This window comes from Salvia hispanica, chromosome 4, assembly GCF_023119035.1.
Source record: "Salvia hispanica cultivar TCC Black 2014 chromosome 4, UniMelb_Shisp_WGS_1.0, whole genome shotgun sequence".
Taxonomy (NCBI): domain Eukaryota; kingdom Viridiplantae; phylum Streptophyta; class Magnoliopsida; order Lamiales; family Lamiaceae; genus Salvia; species Salvia hispanica.
Genome location: NC_062968.1, coordinates 946,938 through 969,079, shown reverse-complemented (window position 1 = coordinate 969,079; position 22,142 = coordinate 946,938). Strand labels below are relative to the sequence as shown.

The 22,142-nt window shown below is 35.5% G+C and overlaps 5 protein-coding genes across 10 annotated transcripts; 3 read left to right on the top strand and 2 right to left on the bottom strand.

Annotated features, from left to right (window-relative positions):
• The first annotated feature begins 1,458 nt into the window (after positions 1-1,458).
• Positions 1,459-11,266, top strand: LOC125221975 (sterol 3-beta-glucosyltransferase UGT80B1). Of its 6 annotated transcripts, none has more exons than XM_048124341.1 (16): positions 1,459-1,548; positions 1,628-1,699; positions 2,364-2,457; positions 2,639-2,781; positions 3,430-3,500; positions 4,120-4,201; positions 4,376-4,477; positions 4,591-4,646; positions 4,973-5,010; positions 5,531-5,744; positions 7,499-7,714; positions 8,022-8,081; positions 8,189-8,228; positions 9,553-9,674; positions 9,953-10,021; positions 10,518-11,266. In XM_048124341.1, the coding sequence occupies exons 1-15, from the start codon at positions 1,483-1,485 to the stop codon at positions 9,978-9,980; spliced, it is 1,404 nt and encodes a 467-aa protein (XP_047980298.1). In that variant the 5' UTR covers positions 1,459-1,482; the 3' UTR covers positions 9,981-10,021; positions 10,518-11,266. The 6 variants fall into 6 exon arrangements, with proteins under 6 accessions (XP_047980298.1, XP_047980293.1, XP_047980294.1 ...); XM_048124336.1 differs by having other exon boundaries at positions 9,453-9,674; XM_048124337.1 differs by lacking the exon at positions 10,518-11,266 and having other exon boundaries at positions 3,434-3,500; positions 4,116-4,201; positions 9,453-9,674; positions 9,953-10,117.
• Positions 11,267-11,404: 138 nt separating this feature from the next.
• Positions 11,405-12,543, top strand: LOC125221976 (basic blue protein-like). The gene is made up of 2 exons (XM_048124342.1): positions 11,405-11,654; positions 12,027-12,543. Exons 1-2 carry the CDS (start codon positions 11,483-11,485, stop codon positions 12,224-12,226), a joined length of 372 nt encoding a protein of 123 aa, XP_047980299.1. The 5' UTR covers positions 11,405-11,482; the 3' UTR covers positions 12,227-12,543.
• A 721-nt stretch (positions 12,544-13,264) lies between these two features.
• LOC125224441 (pathogenesis-related thaumatin-like protein 3.5) lies at positions 13,265-15,280 on the top strand. The gene is made up of 3 exons (XM_048127841.1): positions 13,265-13,349; positions 13,480-14,137; positions 15,029-15,280. The coding sequence occupies exons 1-3, from the start codon at positions 13,286-13,288 to the stop codon at positions 15,165-15,167; spliced, it is 861 nt and encodes a 286-aa protein (XP_047983798.1). The 5' UTR covers positions 13,265-13,285; the 3' UTR covers positions 15,168-15,280.
• A 178-nt stretch (positions 15,281-15,458) lies between these two features.
• LOC125185196 (basic blue protein-like) lies at positions 15,459-16,436 on the bottom strand. The gene is made up of 2 exons (XM_048081692.1): positions 16,280-16,436; positions 15,459-15,658 (listed from the first exon to the last, which is right to left on the bottom strand). The coding sequence occupies exons 1-2, from the start codon at positions 16,434-16,436 to the stop codon at positions 15,459-15,461; spliced, it is 357 nt and encodes a 118-aa protein (XP_047937649.1).
• Positions 16,437-17,705: 1,269 nt separating this feature from the next.
• Positions 17,706-18,358, bottom strand: LOC125218442 (basic blue protein-like). Its single transcript, XM_048120111.1, has 2 exons — positions 18,156-18,358; positions 17,706-17,971 (listed from the first exon to the last, which is right to left on the bottom strand). Exons 1-2 carry the CDS (start codon positions 18,310-18,312, stop codon positions 17,772-17,774), a joined length of 357 nt encoding a protein of 118 aa, XP_047976068.1. The 5' UTR covers positions 18,313-18,358; the 3' UTR covers positions 17,706-17,771.
• Between the last annotated feature and the right edge of the window lie 3,784 nt (positions 18,359-22,142).

The window sequence follows — 22,142 nt, the reverse complement described above, 5'->3', positions numbered from 1 at the left end:
AACAACTTAATAAACAAGAGTTGAAACTCTAATTTCTACTATCAACATTCTCCATATAATATCCAATAGAATCAAGCACTTATATTGTTATCTAAGCCGTACCCATAAATAAACGGTGTAAATCGTATCGAAGGCAAGTAAGAGTAACTTACTCTACCTAAGTACTCCCTCCGTCCTAGATTAAGAGTTACTTTTTGCCATAAAAGTCCGTCTCAGTTCAAGAGTCACTTTTAGAATTTTTCATATTTGGTCATACAATTTTACCTCATTCTTCATCAAAATTACATCAAAATGCCGTTATCTACATTAAAATAAACCAAAACAAAAATCAAAAGTAAAAAGAGACCCACCTTCAACCAATTCTACCATCTCACTTCATTTATTACACACTCCACCATCTCACTTCATTTATTACACACTTCAACTCTTTCTTAAAACCCGAGCCATAATAATAAGTGACTTCAAATGTGGGACGGAGGGAGTATTGTAATTTGTAAATCAATCTCATTTACTATCTACTAAACACCGACTTTAATTAGAGTTTCAAAAGACTAAACTAATTAAGCACTTAGTTAAACCAACAAGAAACAATAACTAGTAATTGAGCTATGTGATTGGCTTTATTTATTGGGTTGCACAGTGTTTTTTCACGCGGGCCTAGCAGGCCCAGTTTATCTAACATGGGCCCACTTTTGATAGCTTGGCTACCAAACACGCTCAATTCATGTAATTTTTGGTTAGGGATGTCGGTGCGGCCTGAAACCTGTGTGTTGGTTTGAAAAGCCTGTCAAATTTATAAAGCCAGGGTTGAAAAATTATAGTCTGATAAAACTGAAACCCGATTAGCCCACACTTGATTAATCCTAAACCGTTTAAACCAGACCCAAAAACCCAATGGACTAACCCGAAAATTCGATAAAATTTATATTATTCTATTTTTTTACTCCTAATTCGACGCTTCATGATTAATTTTATAATATAGATAACTAAAATAATAATTTCCAATTTAATATTAAATATACAATATATATATTGATTTTTATTATTATAATGATTAATGAATTAATTAAAAATTTCAAAATCACTAAAAGAACATTTAAATTTCTAACCTGCATTAAGATTTCATGAAATATCTCTAATATTAGTATTTGATGTTTATTATTGAGTTTAAGCATATATCTCAAATTTACATTTTATGAATACTACTAATTCTCATTATTATTTATTGGACCGATCGCATATTAATCTTATCGGTAACAACCCGATTAATCCACTGGACTAGCCCGAAATCCGAGCTTTTAGAATCAGGCTTGAACTTATATAACTCAAAATAAATCACGACCCAATTATCCTGCACCCAGTTGACCGCAATCCGACTAGGGTCGGCCCGAAACCCGACGGGCCGATCGTCCCTATTTTTGGTACTATAAAATGTCATTAAAAAATTTAGCTGCCAGAGCAGAAAATCGGCGAAGCTGAACGATGAGGACGAAGCCAATCGCTGTGTTCATGGCATTTGGTACAAAAGGCGACGTCTATCCCATTGCTGTAACCCTCTAATTTTTCTTCTCACCTTCGTATTTTTGCTGTAAAAATCAGCTCCTTATTATGATTATTTCCATCTCAGGCTATTGCTGCGGCTTTCGCTTCCGATCAGAAGCACTACGAAGTCGCATTTGTAACGCATTCCGCGCACGAGGTTGGGGACTTTTAATTGTAGTTTAATTTGCTTATTTCTGCTTGTCTGTTGCAGTTAATTTTGATGGCTGCTGTTTTAACCTGTAAATGAAGTGCATACACATCTATGTATATGCTTATTTGGAATTGTTAGTGTATTGTATGTGCTGATCGAGTGATCGGGATAGCTAGACGTTTTCGTTGGAAGTTACTTCGAATTATTGCATTTTGGGGGTTGGTTTAGTCATTATTTGTTTGGAAAATTTTGGTGGGAGTAAGGAAGGTATTGCAGATCTCATAGTTCATAAATAGGGAATTGGAATTGGGTTCGACGGTGATTCATTGTAGATTTGTTGGAATTCCTTGCGATTTACATTGGATATTAGTTGTTTAAGTGAGTTGCGTGTAATCGATCGATAGTTTTTGATTGTATCCTGGGCTGTGTGCCCCTTCCGTTGCTAGACTCACATCAGAATTTCTTTTGGAACGTGAAGTCCAAAGCCTATTCATGCCTGTCATATGTTGTATGCATAAAAGAGTTAGAGGTTAAATTACCAGTTAACTTAAGTATTTTTAAGCCTCATTCTTACATCACATTTTTTAGATTTGAGTTGTAGTGTTTCATTAGCATTGACAGTTTTGTTGTGTTATCATAATTGTTAATTGTTAATTCTTCTGGCTTACAGAACATGAAAGGTCACTTGGGAGCAAAGCAAATTTCATACTTCTCAATTTCTTCACCGCCTGCTTTGTCTTTCTATCAAAACCATGATCATGGAGGTCTCTTTTCCTAGTATATATTTTTTCTTTGCCGCGACATTCTTCAGTAGGAATTCAAGAAATATGGGTTTCCATACATGTTAACAATTTGCACATCCATATTCACTCTATATATAGTGTAGTCATCTAAATTGGCATGCTTTGCTATATGATCTTCTCTAATATTTGATCTATATTACAGACTCTATTGATGAGTCTTTTCCACGACAGAAGAAAGAGATTACAAGAAAACACAGACAAGAATGTGTTTCAGTTGTTGAAAGGATATATGAAGAGGATCCAGTAATGGATGGCGATCTTATCTTCATAAATTTCTTTGCCCTGGTAACCAATGTGTGACATAAAGATGAAAACCAATGTGTTTTTACTATAAAAAAATGATAACCGTTACCTTGGATATGATTCATGCGTGACATAAACAACTTAATCTGTCTATCGAATAATTCCTTCTTGGATTTGGATTCTTCTGTTTTGGCTAGTATTTCCTTCACTATTTTGTTTGGTCCTATTGAATCTATATAATACGAAAGTAACTATTGCATGAGAAAATGAAACGCATTGAGTATTATATAATTTAAGATTGACTTTAATAAAACCTTTGAGCTCATTAGTCAATGCTGTAATGTTGCTGATCAAATCTGTTATTTCAAATGCCTAATATTAAAAATGAAGCACTATTGCTCACTAGACACTTAGAATAACAAATTGATCAGCAGCATTACGGCATTGCCTAATGAGCTCAAAGGTTTATTAATGTCAATCTCAAATTATATAATACTTGATGCGTTTCATTTTCTCATGCAAATTTTCATATTGGATAGATTCAACAGGACCAAACAAAATAGTGAAGGAAAAACTAGGCAAAACAGAAGAATCCAAATCCAAGAAGGAATTATTCGATAGACAGATTGAGTTGTTTATGTCACACATGAATCATATCCAAGGTAACGGTTCTTCTTTGCACATTTATAGGAAGGCTGGAGTCTTGCCGAACTTTTTCATGTCCGATGTGTTGTTGCTGCTCCTTATGTTGTTCCATACAGGTATAGATTTTGTCAAATTATAAACCATTTACCTTTTTTGTGGTTGAACCGTTGAAGTCAATTAAAGATGTATGTCGGGTTTGAAGGAATACAAATTTTGCTAGGACACTTTTTAAATGTTAAATATTCAAAATTTGAGATGCTTGTTGCATTTGGAGGAATATAAAATTATATAGTTTCCATCATTATGAATTTTAGATTTTTACCCCATTATTCTTGGAGTTTACATGGAAATGAAAATTTGTTTGGCTAGAAGATTTTTCTTAGAAAATTTACTAGGTGTTTGTTTGGTTTCATATGTAAGTTCTTAGATGTTTTTCTTGGGAAAGACAATAAAATGTGTTGTTTGTTAATACTCCCTCTGTTCCCTCATAGTCGAGGTGAAACTTTTTCGGCACGGAGTTTAAGAAAAGGATGTTGAATGTGTTAAATAAATAGATAAAAAAGTAAGAGATAGAAAAATGTAGAGAGAATAAAGTAAGAAAGAGCAAAAAGTTACTATATATGGAAATGACTCAACTATGAGGGAACTTCCCGAAACTTTTAGCTACTCTTTCGTTTTATCAAAATGAAGAGTTCCAATAACTTTATGATTGCCTTTTCCTTTTATGCAAGCTAGTGCACCCACTTCTTTCGAACGCCAGTTTAGGAATGAACTTCCTCTTCTGTACAAATATCTTCGAGAAGCTCCGACCGGTAAGGTATGTAATCATAGTGTTTTGAGCCTCATGTTTTTTATATACCTGTACTGCAATGTGTTTTACAGTCTTTCAAATGTGAATTCCAATCAAATCTAGCTTCCATATTTTTTTGTTTTCTTGTACTGCAATATTATATGTTATTTTTGGTTCTTTTACACTACCTTTTTATCGTAGATTGGGTGGGAAGATGTCATCCACTGGATGTGGCCACTTTTCACTGAAGATTGGGGGAAGTGGAGAAGCCTGGATCTGAATTTAAGCTTCCTGCCCTTTACGGTAGTTAGAGGAGCCATTGAAAATCTCATGTAAATTATGTAATATGTGATCTACATATATGAAATAAGACTAATGTTTCTTTACTAATACAAAATCCATCTGATCTAAATCAGGATCCTGTAACTGACCTACCAACATGGCATGATAGACCTTCATCTCCCCTGCTACTGTAAGAATATATATGTTCCACCAATGATCTCGGTTCATGTTCTCTAGGGGCTCATAACAGTAACAAATGTTAGATATGTGGTGTTTGATTGCCTTTCTTTGGTTTACCAGCTCAGCAGGTTTGAACATGAGAATATGCTTTTGCAGATATGCCAACAAGCATCAGTTGACCCATTTTACGTTTATTTCTTCATTGGGATATTAGAAGAGTTGATATGTTCTTGTTTCACAATTATTTTTTTTGCAAAGCTCTTGTCATATTATTTTCTAAATACCTATATTTGGTTGGCTCTAGAGTTACCTGACTCTTTTCCCATCTTGGATTAGCAGATATGGATTTAGTCAAGAAGTTGTTGAATGCCCTGGTAATTTTCTAATAAATGTTTTTGTTGTTTCATTGCAGTAAAAATAACAGTTTCTTTGTCTTCTATTCATCTGCTGTATTAGTCTGTGCATATTTTTGCACCATCATAGGTTACTGGCAATCCGTATTTCCTCCTGTTCAAATTAATAAGCTATCTTGATCCCTACATTGCTTGCTATTTAGGTGCCATGAGCTAGAAGTCATTAAAACGTTTTCAACTTTATATTCATTCTTTTGGTTTCCCCGTATATGGATTTACTACATGCGAGAGCCTAAAAAGTGATGCATACAAAAAGACTGTGATTTGGAGGAAAGTATTTCTGGTTAGATCAAACCTGATTCATAGTGATTATCATGAATGGGAGTTTGGTTACATGCGAGAGCCTAAAAAGTGATGCATACAAAAAGACTGTGATTTGGAGGAAAGTATTTCTGGTTAGATCAAACCTGATTCATAGTGATTATCATGAATGGGAGTTTGGTTAATATTGCTATTCAATGACATTCTTGCATCATCATAGGTTACTGGCCATCTGCAGTTCGGGTTTGTGGCTTTTGGTTTCTACCTGCTGAATGGCAGTTCTCTTGTGCCAGATGTGCAGAAATCTCATCTTTGATTTCCCAAAGGCAATTGAATGATGGAAAACATTGGTGTCCAAATCATGCAAAATTGAAGTCTTTCCTGGATTCTTCAGAAGATCACCTTATTTTCATAAGTCTTAGTTCTGTTGGTAGGTAAGTCTGTGTACTTTGATGCCAATTTTTCTTGAATATCAACTGGTGGCATTCAGTTAAAAATTGCCATGCATAGTTAACTTCCTTCTTTACATATCTATCTGCATTTGTTGGCACTATAATTTCTTAAAGAAAAGATTTACATGTTATTTTCCGAATAAAAATTATGTATCTCAACTGACATACAATTATAAGTTAGAATTCAGGTACTTATCATGACTTTATGAGCTCGACTTAGTTCTTTATGTTTATTTCGAATTGAGAAACAGTGCCTTTTGGGTTTGTTAGTATCCAATCGACTTATTGTGGTTGTTTTATTAAGTCAGTTTAATGTTTCTAAATTCTGGAAATAAGAGATGAATTGTTTATTAGTAATCCGATGATACAGATATGCATATCGCAGGATATGCATACTTAGTCAGCATTAGTTAAGATTTGATTAGATTTTATTTTTTAATTTATTTCTTTAATTAGTTAGTTGTTAGTAGATTTGAATTTTGAATTAAGTTAGTTGCAGATTTCTCTCATTTTGTAAGTCTATATATTGAGGCTCTTAAATGGTGAAAACCATCTTTTGGAGAGATCAGAAATAGGGACGGCAGTAGCCGTAGGCCTCTGCGGAGGATTATCGTGGCCTCCTACGTGAGGATTGTTCTTCTATTGTGCTTCTTTCTTTCTGTCCTTTTATCAATAAATTGAGTTCTTATTTCCTTAGTCATTGTGTTCTATTGGTTGAGTTGGAATCCGGCCTTTACTCCTATCAATTGGTGCGGTGAATGATGGTTTATTATTGGTCAGAAGCCACATTTCTTGTGGTTGGATTGGAGAAGGCCATAGCAAAGATGGAGAATTTCATGTTGGAGTTTCGAGCGCCTCGTGATGTACCACTGATGACCTTTCCGACGTTTGACGGATCTGGGGCTCTCACTTGGCTAGCACGGGCAATCCAATATTTCTTCCTCAACAAAACACCTTTGGATAGACGTGTCGATCTCGCCATGATCGCCATAAACGGACCGACCAAACCTTGGAAGCAATTGCTCGTTCGTCGTTGCCCCTCTTTATCGTGGGATAGATTTGTTCGAGAGCTCTTGAATCGCTTTGGCGATACCACGGCTCCAGGGAGCACACCACCGGTGACACTTCCGACATTCGATGGATCCGGCTAAGGCCGGATTCCAACTCAACCAATAGAACACAATGACTAAGGAAATAAGAACTCAATTTATTGATAAAAGGACAGAAAGAAAGAAGCACAATAGAAGAACAATCCTCACGTAGGAGGCCACGATAATCCTTCGCAGAGGCCTACGGCTACTGTCGTCCCTATTTCTGATCTCTCCAAAAGATGGTTTTCACCATTTAAGAGCCTCAATATATAGACTTACAAAATGAGAGAAATCTGCAACTAACTTAATTCAAAATTCAAATCTACTAACAACTAACTAATTAAAAAATAAAATCTAATCAAATCCTAACTAATGCTGACTAAGTATGCATATCCTGCGATATGCATATCTGTATCATCCGACTTCAGAGTTTAGATAGTGATTTCTCGTTTATCACTAAGAGAGGTACTTGGAATCCGCTGTACACACTATTTACTGAGTTGATAGTACACACTATTTACTAAGTTGATAGTACACCGAGAGTGGTACTTGTAATGTGTTGCACATTATATTTACTAAGTTGATAGTACACACCTATCATACATATGGCGATTTATTTCATTCTAATGAGTTGCTTTCCTGCAGCATGGGTTACTTCCAAAGTCCTCAGATTTTCTTACGGGTCCTTAGAAATGTTCTAAGTATTTCAAGTCATAGATTCATTTTGTTCTCGGCTGGCTATGGACCTTTAGATACTGCAATCAATTTGCTTGCTCAGAGACCACAATCCGCTTCAGAGCAAGTGCAATCTAGTGAAATCCAGATAAGCCTTTTTGATGGCCGACTGTTTTGCTTTTCTGGGTGAGTACTTGCAAAAATGCTGTAGAATATAAATGATCGATGCCTCAAAATGACATTCTTGCTTGCCTGAATATTTTATGCTTTGGTTGTTATTCTACTAGCTGAATGGTACAAATTATGATTAATTGTTCTGTTATGAGCTTTGCTTCATACAGTAGATTGGTATTGCTGATCTGCAATATCTTTGTTCACAGAGCTTTATATACATGACTGTTAACCTGCAGATTTTATTGGTTTCCATTTTATTCTTTCCTTGGGCTGTTAAATGCTTTATGAAGCTGATGATATCAATTCTTCTTATGAACAGTGAAATACCATACAACTTGCTATTTCCCAAATGTGCCGCTGTTATTCATCACGGTGGAAGGTGATATTTCTTGGTTGATTTTTTACTTCTTTTCGAAGCTTATACTGTTGTGTAAATACTGAGAGTATACAGTGTTTCTAATCTTTTATTATGACCACTTATGTCAGTGGGACAACCGCTGCTGCTCTGCGCGCTGGAGTTTCTCAGGTCTATTTTACTCCTGTTTTTGTGCTTTGCCTTTGTGGTTTTATAATGCCCAGTCTCACCTAACTTAGAAGTTAAAAATAATACTAGTAATTAATGACTTATTTTAAAATACAATAAATATACTTGGCCTGGAATTATAACTCATGATACGAAAATAATAAAGCCCCAAAATAAGCACTGCTAGTTTTTAACTTAACTTCATAAATGTAAAACACTAAATCCAACATGTATTATAATTACGTGTAGTTGCAAAGTAAATGATGAAATTTACCATGTTACAATTTGGATCTCACTTTCAAACTTTGCAAATAAATACCAAATATTTATATAGTTTGCAATTGGGACTTCTCAAAATTTTCTGAAAAAATGAAGTGGATGTCAACATGTACTGAAAAGATGACATGGTCGCCGGTGAGGACTAAAATCCGATAGAGAAGGATTAATCAACGTGGCTTAATTAAGCACACAAAGTTGCGGTTTCGAGGATTGTACATTTTAATTTTGGCCTGAATTGCATAATAGAAGACATCCTTTTGTCCATGCTGGTGTCCACATCATCTTTCCGGTGGCTGTTAAATTTTGGAAAGCCCAATTGCAAAAACTAGAAATATTTGGTATTTATTTCCGAAGGCTTGAAATTGTGACCGTAATTTCAAACTAGTAAGTTTTGACCCCTTACTATGGCCTTGGTTGGACCTGCTCATGGTCCCTGGCAAAATAATTGTGCACATAGGTTTTTATTCCCCTCTACCTATCTATGATCATTGACATGGTCCTACTTTCAAATTAGCAATCGATCACTATTTCTATGCACACAAATAAAGCATAAAAGGCAATAGTTTTAAATAGCTAAACTTTGTCATGAGCACTTTAGCTTTATTTATTTTGCTATATGGCAAACTGGGAGGGACTTGCATTTTTACTTCTTTATGCTGGGCAAGTTGTAATTACACAACGGCTTTTATAGTTTGCTTGGATAATTATTGTAATTAAGCTGCTAACTCCATAAAAAATGTTTGCGTGAGTTTCGTTGCAATGAGTATAGCAGCTAGAGAAAGAGATGGTTATGAATTCTTGTAATCTTTGTAAGACATTTAACGTCTTTCCTTGTTACCGCATAAGGAAAGTACCACTGTTTTCATATCTTACGTTGCTGACCATTCTAAGAAGCCTCTTTTGGGCAGTTCTTTGTTTGCCTCTGAAGTCTTTGGTGCGTTGTAACAGGTTATCTGTCCGTTTATCCTAGATCAATTTTATTGGGCCGAGAGAATGTTCTGGCTGGGTGTCGCCTCTGAGCCACTCAATGCTAGTTCCGTGCTCCCAGATAAAGACGATGATAGCTGCATATCAGGAGCTGCTAATGTGCTCGTTCAGGCAATCAATAAGGCATTGTCTCCTCAAGTCAAATCGCGTGCAAAAGAGATCGCTGATAGAATTTCCACTGAGGTAATCGCATATCATCCTTAATATTGAATGAAAAGTCGAACAACTAAAGGACCTGCGTTCACGACAAGTATAAAATAGAAAATTTCACATCATCTTGCAATGAAGTTTCCTTCTTCGACTTAAGAAAACGTCTCTAGTAATTTTAGCTCTTCTCAACTATTTTTCTACGTCTGCATAATAATTGGTCCACCCTTTATTATCGAAGATTTGTAATTTGATCCCGTCTCAAACTATTTTTCCGCGTCCGGTCCTGCTTATCGATGATTTGAATTACTCAGGATGGTGTTTCAACAGCTTTGCGGATAATCAAAGAAGAAATTATCGATGCAAAATGATGCCAACTTTTAGTAAGTACATTGCAGCTTAATTTCCTTAAATTAAGGTGGTTGTGTGTGACAATATTATTGTAACTGAATTTCATTTTAATATTTTGCTTTTCTATTCATGATGACCCAACAAAAAAAAAGCTACAAGCACTAATTTGCAATTGAAGATTATAGACTAATAAAGATGGTTGGTAATTACTTTTTTGGCATGAATTTGAAGACTTAATGTTACTAGTTGTTTTGGTAAAAACCCAATTGTTAGAAAAAAGTCTACTCTCTCACCAAAAGAGTCAAAAACACATCCTCACAAGTCCACAACTAGTGAGAAAAATGATTAATGTCGACTTGACCACACATAGTGGGTTGGTTAAAAATATTTATTGCAAAATTAAATTCTAAAGAAAAAGAAGCACCCAATTGTCTGGTGATGGGCAAACCCCACAGTATGTCAGTTCTGGCAATTGAGGAAAAATATTGAGTGCAATAAGTTCACAAAACAATCCCACATGGTGCGCAGACTTCGGCAGTTGATATCCGAGGGTTAACGACGGATCTAGTAAACATAACTCAGGAGATATTGAAGATGTTGGTGTTAGCTCCAAAGGCTGGATTTAATGGAGTTTTCCGACTCTTAATGGGTCGGTCAGGGAGTCGGTCGACTCCCTGACTCCACTTGGTTGTGTCATTGTTGATTACTCGTTTGTTGTTAGGTATGAAAGTGTGTTATATTATATATCCATGGTGTATTATATGTTTTGAGATAAAAAGTTATGTCAAATTCTGATCAGTTCTATAAGGTTTGAGATCGGAATATTAAATCAAAGATTTAATTTTCATAACTATCTCATCCACGTACAAAATGTGTCAGTCTTAAGTATGCTCAAAAGAAGTGTTTCATCAAAACAAGTAATGTATACGTATAAAATAATTAAGAAAAAACTAAAATTCGTGATTTAATATTCTAATTTCAAAAGTTATAAGATCGACTAGAATGACCGAATTAAATGATTTAAATGATTATTATCTCTGTTTTATAAATATGTTAGTTTTAAATATTTTAATTATACCCTTTAATCATAACGTATATATATTTGTTTAAAAATTTTATACTATTCTAAGACCTCTCAATGAAATATATCTTACACTGCAGTCACATTATTCTCTTTACAAAAAAAAAATTCTCATTATTCTAAATATATTAGGTACTAGTACTATACACATGATTTTATTTGTTGAGATGGGCCAACATTTAAGACTGGATATGATTTAAAATAGAAGAACATATGAATTTTCTTTACTCCACAAGACTCTGTCCTCTTTTTCCATTGAAAATTTATTGTGGGTCCACCATCAAAGGCCAAAACCATGATTCCCATTGTCTATAAATTAACCAATTTGCAGTTTGATTGTACCACTACACAAATAGATATAGTAGTGTATCTTGAGTGAGTGAGAGAGTATTTCTTGAGTGAGAGAGAGAAGATGGCTATGGGAAGAGGCAGTGCGATAGCTATTGCTATGATGGTAGTGGCTATGCTTATGGTATCTCAAGTGGCCGAAGCCGCCACCTACACGGTGGGTGGCGCCGGCGGCTGGACCTTCAACGTCGCCACTTGGCCCAAAGGCAAGCGCTTTAAGGCCGGCGACACCCTCGGTACGTCAAACTATCCTTTTTTTTTTTTTTTTAACATTGCATATGAGGTCAAATGTCTCAAATTTGAGATTCGAGACGAACTTATGTTTTCTCTCGGTCAAAAGTCAAACTCGCTAACTTCGTAGTTCAAGAGATATTTACATGCTCACACATTGAACTCCGACTTATTGGTTGGATCCTCTGAATTGCACATTGTCAAGTGTTTCATTAGTCATATGTCTTAAATCCGAGTTCCACTAACTATTTTAAATGAAACATGTAACACCCACTACTCGATTATTAACGCTCACATTTTTATAACCTTTTTTCCAAAAATACAAAAAAATGATTAAAGGGGAAAATGTTTTATCAACTGAGCTTCGTGTTTTTCAGTGTTCAACTACAACTCGGCTATTCACAACACCGTGCCGGTGGACAAGACCGGCTACCAAAGCTGCTCGGCCCCTTCGACCGCCAAAGCTTTTCAAACTGGGAAAGATCAGATTAAGCTCAAAAAGGGACAGAATTACTTCATCTGCAGTATTCCTGGCCACTGCCAATCTGGAATGAAGATTGCTGTCACTGCTGTGTGATTTTGTTATACAATGTCAAATTAATCTCCCACTATTTGATGGAGAGGTATTAATAAATTATAATGTAGTGTTTCACTATATAACTAATTATCAACTTTAGTTTTTTTTGAGTTAATTTGAGTGGGATTACTCTACTTATATATTGTGTATTCCCATGGGATACATGCTTGTTGTTTAGTAGTACTTTTGAATTTATTGTTACCATTGCTTTTTGGTGACAATGGTTGATGGTTATTGCTATGATGTGTGTAATATGTACTAGCTTGCTTTTGTTTCCTATTTCTATAAGGTTTTAAATATAGCGCTTACTTTTTGTTGTTGTTGTGTCACATATGAAAGCCTTAAGACTAATATTGTTCCAAGTAAAAATAGTACTACCTCCGTCCATGAAAATTCGTCCCGGTTTGACCGGGCACGGATTTTAAGAAATGTAATGGAAAGTGAGTTGAAAAAGTTAGTGGATTGTGAGTCCTATTTTTATATATTAGTTTTATAATAAAATGTAAGTAGGAATGAGTTAGTGGAATATGAGGTCCACTATCAAAAATGGTAAAAGTGAAATGAGACAAATTTTGGGGGACGGATGGAAATGAAAAAATGGGACAAATTTTCATGGACGAAGGTAGTAAAATACTATGGATTGTTTATCAAATCGAGCAATATTCATAAAATTCAATCTTATCTAATATTGTTGACTAATATTAACAGTCTCAAAATTATGTAGTATATGCTAGCTAATGCTGAATCATTATTAAAATTTTGATTAAAACTGTCATTTTAGTTGCTCACAAACAAATCAACTACTGTGATGCAATAATTATTATGATCTTAAAAATAAAGTGTGTTTACTACTTTCAAGAAGCCAAAAAACAAATTAAAATAGTTTGGATTGGAAATTATGAGAGGTAAAGAATCACTTGATCATATACAACAAGAAAGGAACACTTTGCTTTCACTCTCTTCATGCATTCTTCCACACTCTATTTTCCCATATATAAAATCCTTAAAAATTTGAAGTATACTCATTCAAAACTAATACTAGTATTCACTAAGCTATAGATGGCATTGGTCATCAATCTTGGAACATTTTTGCTCGTCATTTTTATGTTCATAGCATCATCAGGTAAAATTTCGCACTTTCGATAATCTATGTTGTTGTAGCTTGTCTAGTTAGCATCCTATAATTCCAAAAAATTCAAATTTTATTTGAAACCAATCTATTTTTTTCTGTATCCGCCCCTGCTCTGATACAGAATGCACGAACATCACAATCATCAACAATTGCAACGAGACCATATGGCCCGGGATCCACCCGAGCAACTTTAGCATCGGGGGCTTCGCCCTCCGCCCCAACCAAACCGCCGTCTTCACCCCTCCGCCCGCCTGGCACGGCCGCATATGGGCCCGCACCGCCTGCGACTTCGGCCGCAACGGCACGTGCCAGACGGGCGACTGCGGCCCTAGCCTGCGGTGCACCGCCCCGGGCCAACCCCCCGCCTCCATCGCCGAGTTCTCCCTGGGCGGCGGCGGCGGGGGCACGGACTACTACGACGTCAGCCTCGTCGACGGCTTCAACCTGCCCGTCCTCGTCATGCCGCTGGCCGGGGGCGGCGGCAAGGGCAACTGCAGCTCGGCCGGATGCGAGGCCGACCTGCGGCCCAGCTGCCCGCCCGAACTGGCGGTCAGGTCGGGCGGGCAGGTCGTGGGGTGCCGGAGCGCGTGCAACGCGTTCGACAAGGACGATTACTGCTGCCGGGGGGCGTTCTCGACGCCGATGGCGTGTTCGCCGACGGAGTATTCGAGACGGTTTAAGGCCGCCTGCCCGGCGGCTTATAGCTTCGCTTATGATGATCCAACAAGCATCGTTACATGCTCTGCTGCGGATTATATAGTCGCATTTTGCTCTTCTAAGTAAGTCTATAAATTGTGCAAATTAACTAATTAAATTTTGGGTTTTTGGCTTTTTAAACCAAAACCTTTCCCCAAATTTGAACTATGAGATTTGTTTTTAAAATCACGAACTTTCATTTTATTAGGATTTTCCCAACCCGACCCGAATAGCACATTTCCGACCCGAATAGCATAATTCAAAATGTTAAAGTTGTATTTTGTTTATTCAAAAATTGTCATTTGTTATGTAATGATTGTAACTGTATGTATTATTGTGCCAAATAGGATCCAAGTAATCAATTTAGTGACAAATTGGGTTAAAATTGACATGTAGACAACCCGGGTTTCGTCGTTGACTCGCTGGGGGAAAATCCTAACGAAATGAAAGTTCGTGTTTTAAAAACAAATCTCATAGTTCATGGAAAAACCGGAATTCGGGGAAAGGTTTTGGTTTAAAAGGCCAAAAACCCTTAAATTTTCAATTATACATTGTACAATTTCAACATAGTATGTTACTAGGAACAAAATATCCAAAATCTGAATAATCAAAACGAACCAAAATGAGTTTGGTAAATTGGTTCACAATATTTTGGATTTTGGTTTCAGATCGATTTGAATTGATTTGATTATATGAAAAACCCAAAAAATCCAAAATTAATTTAGTAATATTAATATTAATTGACTTATTTGAATATCTTAAATTTCTTAATTGTCTAATTAGATATGTTATTGAAGGAGTATATATATTTTTTATTTAAGGTAAAAAAATGAGTTTAAAAGTTTCTCAATTTTCTGTTTTTGGATATTTTATGCATTTTTCTTTCAGTTCTGATTTAATAATTCGCATTTTAGATAAGTATGAGCAAAATTAGACATTATTTAAGTAAATTGATCAATTTATGACTGTTGCAGGAACCAAACGGCGTCGTTGCAGTGTACGGATCGTGACAATAAACGTATATGCAACGGAGCAAATCCAACGTTGATGATGAAGCAATTGTGGCGACTTCTCGCAGTTGTGGCTGGAATTTTTACACCAGTTTTGATGTAATGAAATGATATTGAATATTGTTTTTTTTATCAAGATTTTGATTTATACTTAATTTTTAATTGATTGTTATTTTTATTATGCATTTTATTATTATTAGAGTCGATAATATACTTCAAAATTCTAGTATTATATTGTATTATAAAAATTTGGTTTTTTTTTTTAATGTAAATTTAATATATATACCGTTTGTTTTGTTTTCAAAAGCTACCCCATAGAAATGTAGCAAATTCAAATAATTAATGACATATTTAATTCAATCATAAGAAGCTTGATGAATGAAATTAAATTTAATTAAGCGGCATTAGCAGCAATCTTCATCCCAAATCCGCAATGTCGAGGAAAGCCGCAAATGAAGTAGTTTGGGCCTTTGCCAAGAGTTACTACGTCGTTGCCGGAAGCAAACGTTTTTGCATTTCCGGGCACAATGCAAGCATCGTAGCTAGCCTTGTCCACAACCACCACATTGTGGGTACCCGGTGCGTACTTGAAAACTTCAACAAAAAATCAAAGTAGTCGTCATTGTTAGATTTATAGCGTTATATATGATGTTATCCATTAATGTGTATCTGACACGTAAAGAGGAGAGACCAGAGAAGCCATAACAGGGTTCCATGGCTCACTCTGTACTTAAACATATTTATTTCTACTTTTTTCGACGCGCGACAACTGTATATTCCAGTATCCTTACACAAAAAAAATTCATGTAACGTTAATATTAACATTATTCACAATTTATCAGTATTATTAGAAAATAATAGTCATGCAATGATATGAGAATGCTTGTAATTTATGAATTTAATGCCCACACATGATTTTTTGTGTAATGACACATTAATTCTCATAGATTTGACGGGGCACGATGATCTGATGCGACATATATATCTACATCAGATCTATCACGCGCCATGTCGAATTTCCAATGCCAAATTTGAGCCATGTGGCAACACTATAAGAAATCTAGAAATATTGTTTGCTTATTTTATCCAAGATTAAAGCTTCTCAAAAAAGAAATATATAAAATCAATATGTGATGTTAAAAAAAATTCTTAAGTCATGATAAAATATGGTATTTTTATCCAAAATTTATAATTCATTTATTTGGATATACATACCTAGAGTGTCGCCGGCCTTAAAACTTTTGCCGTTTTCCCAGCCAGCAACGTTGAACTTCCAACCCGTCGCGTCCCCAACGACGTAGCTTGCTGCAAGTGCCGGATTGCTGTGAAGCAACACACTGAGAAGCACTATTCCGGCAACGATGGAGTTCATTTTTATGAACAATTGTTTGTTATCTTAATGTATCTTAATTAGTGATAATATTAGGTAATGGCATTTGGGTTCAAGTTGGCCGAATGCTTATATAGTGATAAAATTGAGTCATTTTGAGTAACAATTTTATTGATTTTTGGAATTGAACGCAATATTTTTTTTGATACACTTCTTGTAATAATAAAGAAATTTCTAAACACGTGCGACCAAAAAAATTAATTGTGAATTAATATGGGGATTGCCTGCAATTTGGATGATTTATTTATTAATTTGCTGGATACATGATATATACGGATTTGGAAATGTCTCCAAGTAAAAATAAATAGTTATTGCTCTTTGCATAAAATGAAGTGCTAATATATATAAATTTGTTTTGCACTTTATAATATATATACCTGTCTTTTAATGTAGATAGTTCATTTTTAATTTTCACCCATATTATATTAAGAGCAATAAGATTATTCATTAAGTATTTATCTCATTATATTTATTTTCATAAGCATTACACAAGTTTATGTTAGTATATTATAAATAAGGATAAAAGAAATTGTGGACTGTATGAGACATGAAGTATTAATTGTTTTCTTTTCTGCATGAAATTTATGTTCCATGAAGAAGATATATTCTATTCATTTAATTTATTTATTTCGAAATCGGTTGAAATAAACAGGAAAACTTATTATTGAATAATTATATCGCATGTTATGGTCATTGTCCTTTGAAATTCATTATGCCAATTGAATTCTAGAAATTTGGTTAATCATATCCAATTGAACCCCAAATTTAACTCATTTTAATTAAGTAAATTGATCAATTTAATTATGCCTGATGCATGAACCAAATTAACATTGTCGCAGTGTTGTATTATTGCAGCAAGATCTGCCACTCCGTTGCCAACTGTGATGCGCCCTGAGAGAGATGAAGCTATTGTGGCAACATGTCGCAGTTTTGGCAGAAATTTTTTCGCATCAGTTTTGATGTAATGAAGTACTTGTATTTTTTTGCATCGAGATTTTGATTTACACACATTTATAATTTATTGTTACTTTTATTATTTACAAAAATTGATTAGCAAGTGGAGTCGATTATTTACTTCATTTTTAAGATATTTGAATTTTAGGTTTCAATTTTTTTTAATTAACTACTAACACATTGTATTATATTATCAAAATTAAATTTTTGTAAATTTAGTAATACCTTTAGTTTTGATTTTGCTAACTAATCAATTTTGTCGCTACGCGATTCATAGAAAAAAACATTGACAGCAAATTTATTATACTAATGACATATCACATATTCGATCCAATCAAAAAAAGATGATGAATGAAGTAAAATTTAAGCAGCATTAGCAGCAATCTTCATCCCAAATCCACAGTGTTGAGCAAAGCCACAAATGAAGTAGTTTGGGCCTTTGCCAAGTGTCACCACGTCGTTGCCGGATGTAAACGTTTTCGCATTTCCCGGCACAGTGCAAGCATCGTAGCTAGCCTTGTCCACAACCACCACATTGTGTGTACCCGGAGCGTACTTGAAAACTTCAACAAAAAAAATCAAACTAGTCATTATTAGATTTATAGTAATATACATATCGGAATACTAGCTAATTTTAGAATTATATAAAATCAAAAGAATGTGATATTAAAAAAAAAATCTAAGGTTGTGACAAAATATGATATTTTTATAATAAATTATAATTCGGGTATAGGGGTATATACATACCTAGAGTGTCGCCTGCCTTAAATTTTTTGCCGTTTTCCCAGCCGGCGACGTTGAACTTCCAACCCGATCCGTCTCCGACGGTGTAGCTCGTGGCGAACGCCGGATTGCTGTGAAGCAACACACTGAGAAGCACTATTCCGGCAACGATTGAGTTCATTTTTATGAACAATTGTTTGTTATCTTAATGAATATATGATTTAGTGAGGATTGGGTAATGGCATTTGGGGTTAAGTAGGCCTACTGCTTATATAGTGCTAAAATTGAGTCATTTTGGGTATCAATTTTATTTGATTTTTGAAATTGAACACAATATGTTGTCTGATACGTTTTTTTTAATAATAAAGAAATGTTTAAATGCACGCGACAAAAAAAGTAGTTGTGAATTAATGGGCACGAATTAATTAGAAAAGAATTTTCTGCAAATTTGCATTAATGCTGAATGCACAATGTGTAGGATTGGAAAAATCTAATTAATGATTTATCTGGCAAAGAATAATATTAATGAAATGTACTCTATCCTACTCATAAAAATAAATTAATTTTGTCATTTTGAGCTCACGTGAAACAACAACTTTTATTTTATGAAATTTTTTACTCTAAAATATATATTCCAATCATTTTTTCTTTCTATCTACAAATTATGCATTAAATATTATATTATTTTAAAAATAGTCTATTTTTGTGGGACGAAGGATCAAACGACATAATTATATACTCTTCGTCAATTTACTTGTGTCATCGTATAATAATCCAGAAATTATATAGAAAAGAAAAAAAAGGGAGGCTTGTGATGATTTTTCAATTAAGTAATCTAATACGAGTATGTTCCACAGAAAACTAAATTCCACAAGTGAAGATATCCTTCCTTATTACACAATATTTTATTAACCACGCATGAGTTAAAATTAATAGGCTCAAGACTAATTAAAATAAAATACACTTGATGTTTTTTAAGTAGTACTCCCTTCATCCATGAATAGGAGTCCCATTTCTTATTGGTGCGGGTTTTAAGAAATGTTAAGAAAAGTGAGTGGAAGAAAGTTAGTGGAATATGAGTCCCATTTGTATATATTAGTTTTAAATGATATGTGAGGGAATGAGTTGGTGGAATGTGGGACCTCTTTACCATTTATGGTAATTATGAACTGGGACTCCTATTCGCGGACGGACCAAAATGGAAAAACGGGACTCCTATTCGCGGACGGAGGGAGTATAATTTAGATTATCGTATCAATTACACCATGTCAAAGTTGCTATGCTGGATTTCACAAATTAATAATACTGGTAGTATTTCTGGCACAATGTGGAATAAATAATCTGGAGATGTCAAGTGGGCCAGGTCAGTCCGGCCTAGTCCAACCCAGACCCAATTTCAGGCATGGGCCTGAACCGGGCTGGGCCAAAATGTCACCGATCCTCACTAGGCCTGGGTCGGGCTGGCCGGCCCGGCCCACTTTATACCTATAGTGGGGAGTACATACAAGTGGGGTTGGTGAAACCCTTAATTAAGAATAAAATTTTTACATAATTTATTAACTTTTCTTCTAATGTGTAATGAATTTTACTTTACTTTTATTTTTGTAGGACATCTTTAAGTTATATTCTTTGAAAAGCGAGAAATTACGTGTGTAGTAAAAATTAATGTTGCGTTTTTCTTTATTTTCATATTAAAAATAAGAATTTAACTATTTCTTATAAATTCTTTTCATTATAATAGGATGATTTAATAATATTATGATGTATTGGACTGAATAATATGAACAAGAAAAAAGTGATAAAAATAAATAATTTTTTTTCGTTTGTCATAATTATAATATGAGTATGAGCTTACACTAATAATTCCACATTTGAGATAGCTTACAAGTGTTTAATTAACATGTCGATATTCCGAATTTTTACTATCGCATCAAATTATATTAACTGAAATTCAATTATTTATCATACATTTATTTGACTTACTTTTATAAAAACTACTCAGGGCACAGATTTCCACAAACAAGGCTTGCGCCGGGGTTCTTAACGATGATGATCTCATCGCACTTGCATCCGCTACCTATGGACCACCCACGCCACCCTCAACATCGTTTCGACTTTCGAAGAAAACGAGATGGTGCCCATTCCCCTGCGATGCATATGGTGCCATTGAGAAAGGGGACTCTTACGTCTGCAGCTCTGCGCCCTATGTGACCATTGGATACACGAGAGCTGCGCGCTCCCCACACTGTCTGCGGACTTTCCTCATCATCACCCCGCCCACGCTCTAGCCATTTATCCTCCATCTAAGTACACCAAATATGGACTTGATTGTGGCATATGCAACACAACTTTGTAGTTGAGACGCTGGGTCTAAGTTGATATGTCGTCCATTTCAATTGTGCCACCTCTCCAGTCTAAGTTGTGGATGTACTTTTTTTGTCCGTTAATTCATGTCTCATTTTGCCATTTTTGTTCATCCACCATTGTTTCTCTTATTTTACTATTAATATACTCTCTTCGTCTACAACTAATAGTCTGCTTTTTTCATTTTGATCCGTTCATAAAAATTATTACTTGTCAACTTTGATTTCAGTAATTTTTTCTCTATACTGAGGTGGATCCATTTCTCATTAACAACACTCTTAAAAATGTTATATTCATATTTTCTAAAATCAATATATGAAACTCCACCCACATTCTTTCACATTTTCTTAGAGCAGCCAATCAAAATTTAATTTGACATTGTATATTTGGCCTAAAGGTTCTATTTACATTGCATACATTGCACTATACGTTTGATAATTTCTCCTCCAACCAGAATAAAAGACCCTATTAACACAACCAATCCCATGCATATTATATAGACTTCTGGTCGTACAAATTGCATAATATTATAAATGGCTATAGAACATTATACACGCTGCACTTAAGACATCACATAAGTGTTATTCGTTTTAATGCAAGAATGAGTTTGATACTAAGTATTAACCTTAGAGCATCTCCAATGCTATTAGGCCAGCCATAGGCCAGTCACTTTCTCTCTCTGCCACGTCAGCAGCACTAAAAATCCACCTGCCACATCAGATTTAGGCCAGCCATAGGCCAGCCGCAAAAAAAATAATTCAAAATATACTACAATTACGGAATTAAAATTACGATTAAATTACGGAATTAAATTTACGAGACATATACGGGAAAATTCATTAATTGCATTTAAAAAGGTACATAGATAAAAAAAATTACATTTAAAAAGGTACATAATAAAGAAAAAAAACTATCGCCGTGCAGTCCTCCGTGCCCACAACTCTTCAATTATATCCTTTTGGAGTTGAATATGCGCATCCACTTGGCGCATGTTGGCAAATTCCTTGAGGCGGCCGGCTTCATCGAGAGGTACCCCCTGTCGTAAACTAGGGGTGGCCGTTCCGTGGCTTGGACCGACTTCATCGTCATTGGTCCAACTAGTCAGTTGTACGCCTTCGTCTTCGACGATCATGTTGTGCGGGATAATGCAGGCGTACATTATTTGGGAAACGCATCCGACATCCCACAAACGCGTTGGACCCTTAATTGCCGCCCATCGAGACCGGGAGCACACCAAATGCGCGCTCCGCGTCCTTGCGCGCCGACTCCTGTCGTTCCGCAAAGTAGGCCTTCCTTTCATCACTTGCGTGCCTGATCGTCTTCACAAAGACAAGGCCACCTAGGGTATATCCCATCCGCCAAGTAGTAGCCCATATCATGCCGGTTGCCGTTGGCCACAAACGAGACGGCTGGACCGACTCCCTGGCACTGATCCACACGCCGGTGAATCGCCTACGGCCTCGAGGATCATCGTGGGATTCTTTGCCTTGTAGCCAGTCGTGTATGCCTCCCTTCCAGGCAAAGCCGGACAGCTTCTTCCACTCCCAACGCATACGGTCTATGCTTCGCCTAACATCCCGAGGAACCCATGCTTCTCCCCGTGCATCCGCATCAAATTCCGACAATCTTCGAGTAGGGCTTCAAAGG

Coding starts and splice junctions, on each gene's coding strand:
- LOC125221975 (XM_048124336.1), top strand. CDS start 1,483: ATGAGGACGAAGCCAATCGCTGTGTTCATGGCATTTGGTACAAAAGGC. Junction 1,700..2,363: donor TAACGCATTCCGCGCACGAG/GTTGGGGACTTT, acceptor TCTGGCTTACAG/AACATGAAAGGTCACTTGGG. Junction 5,745..7,498: donor AGTCTTAGTTCTGTTGGTAG/GTAAGTCTGTGT, acceptor GCTTTCCTGCAG/CATGGGTTACTTCCAAAGTC.
- LOC125221976 (XM_048124342.1), top strand. CDS start 11,483: ATGGCTATGGGAAGAGGCAGTGCGATAGCTATTGCTATGATGGTAGTG. Junction 11,655..12,026: donor TAAGGCCGGCGACACCCTCG/GTACGTCAAACT, acceptor CGTGTTTTTCAG/TGTTCAACTACAACTCGGCT.
- LOC125224441 (XM_048127841.1), top strand. CDS start 13,286: ATGGCATTGGTCATCAATCTTGGAACATTTTTGCTCGTCATTTTTATG. Junction 13,350..13,479: donor TATGTTCATAGCATCATCAG/GTAAAATTTCGC, acceptor GCTCTGATACAG/AATGCACGAACATCACAATC. Junction 14,138..15,028: donor GTCGCATTTTGCTCTTCTAA/GTAAGTCTATAA, acceptor TGACTGTTGCAG/GAACCAAACGGCGTCGTTGC.
- LOC125185196 (XM_048081692.1), bottom strand. CDS start 16,436: ATGAACTCCATCGTTGCCGGAATAGTGCTTCTCAGTGTGTTGCTTCAC. Junction 15,659..16,279: donor TAAGGCCGGCGACACTCTAG/GTATGTATATCC, acceptor TTTTTGTTGAAG/TTTTCAAGTACGCACCGGGT.
- LOC125218442 (XM_048120111.1), bottom strand. CDS start 18,312: ATGAACTCAATCGTTGCCGGAATAGTGCTTCTCAGTGTGTTGCTTCAC. Junction 17,972..18,155: donor TAAGGCAGGCGACACTCTAG/GTATGTATATAC, acceptor TTTTTGTTGAAG/TTTTCAAGTACGCTCCGGGT.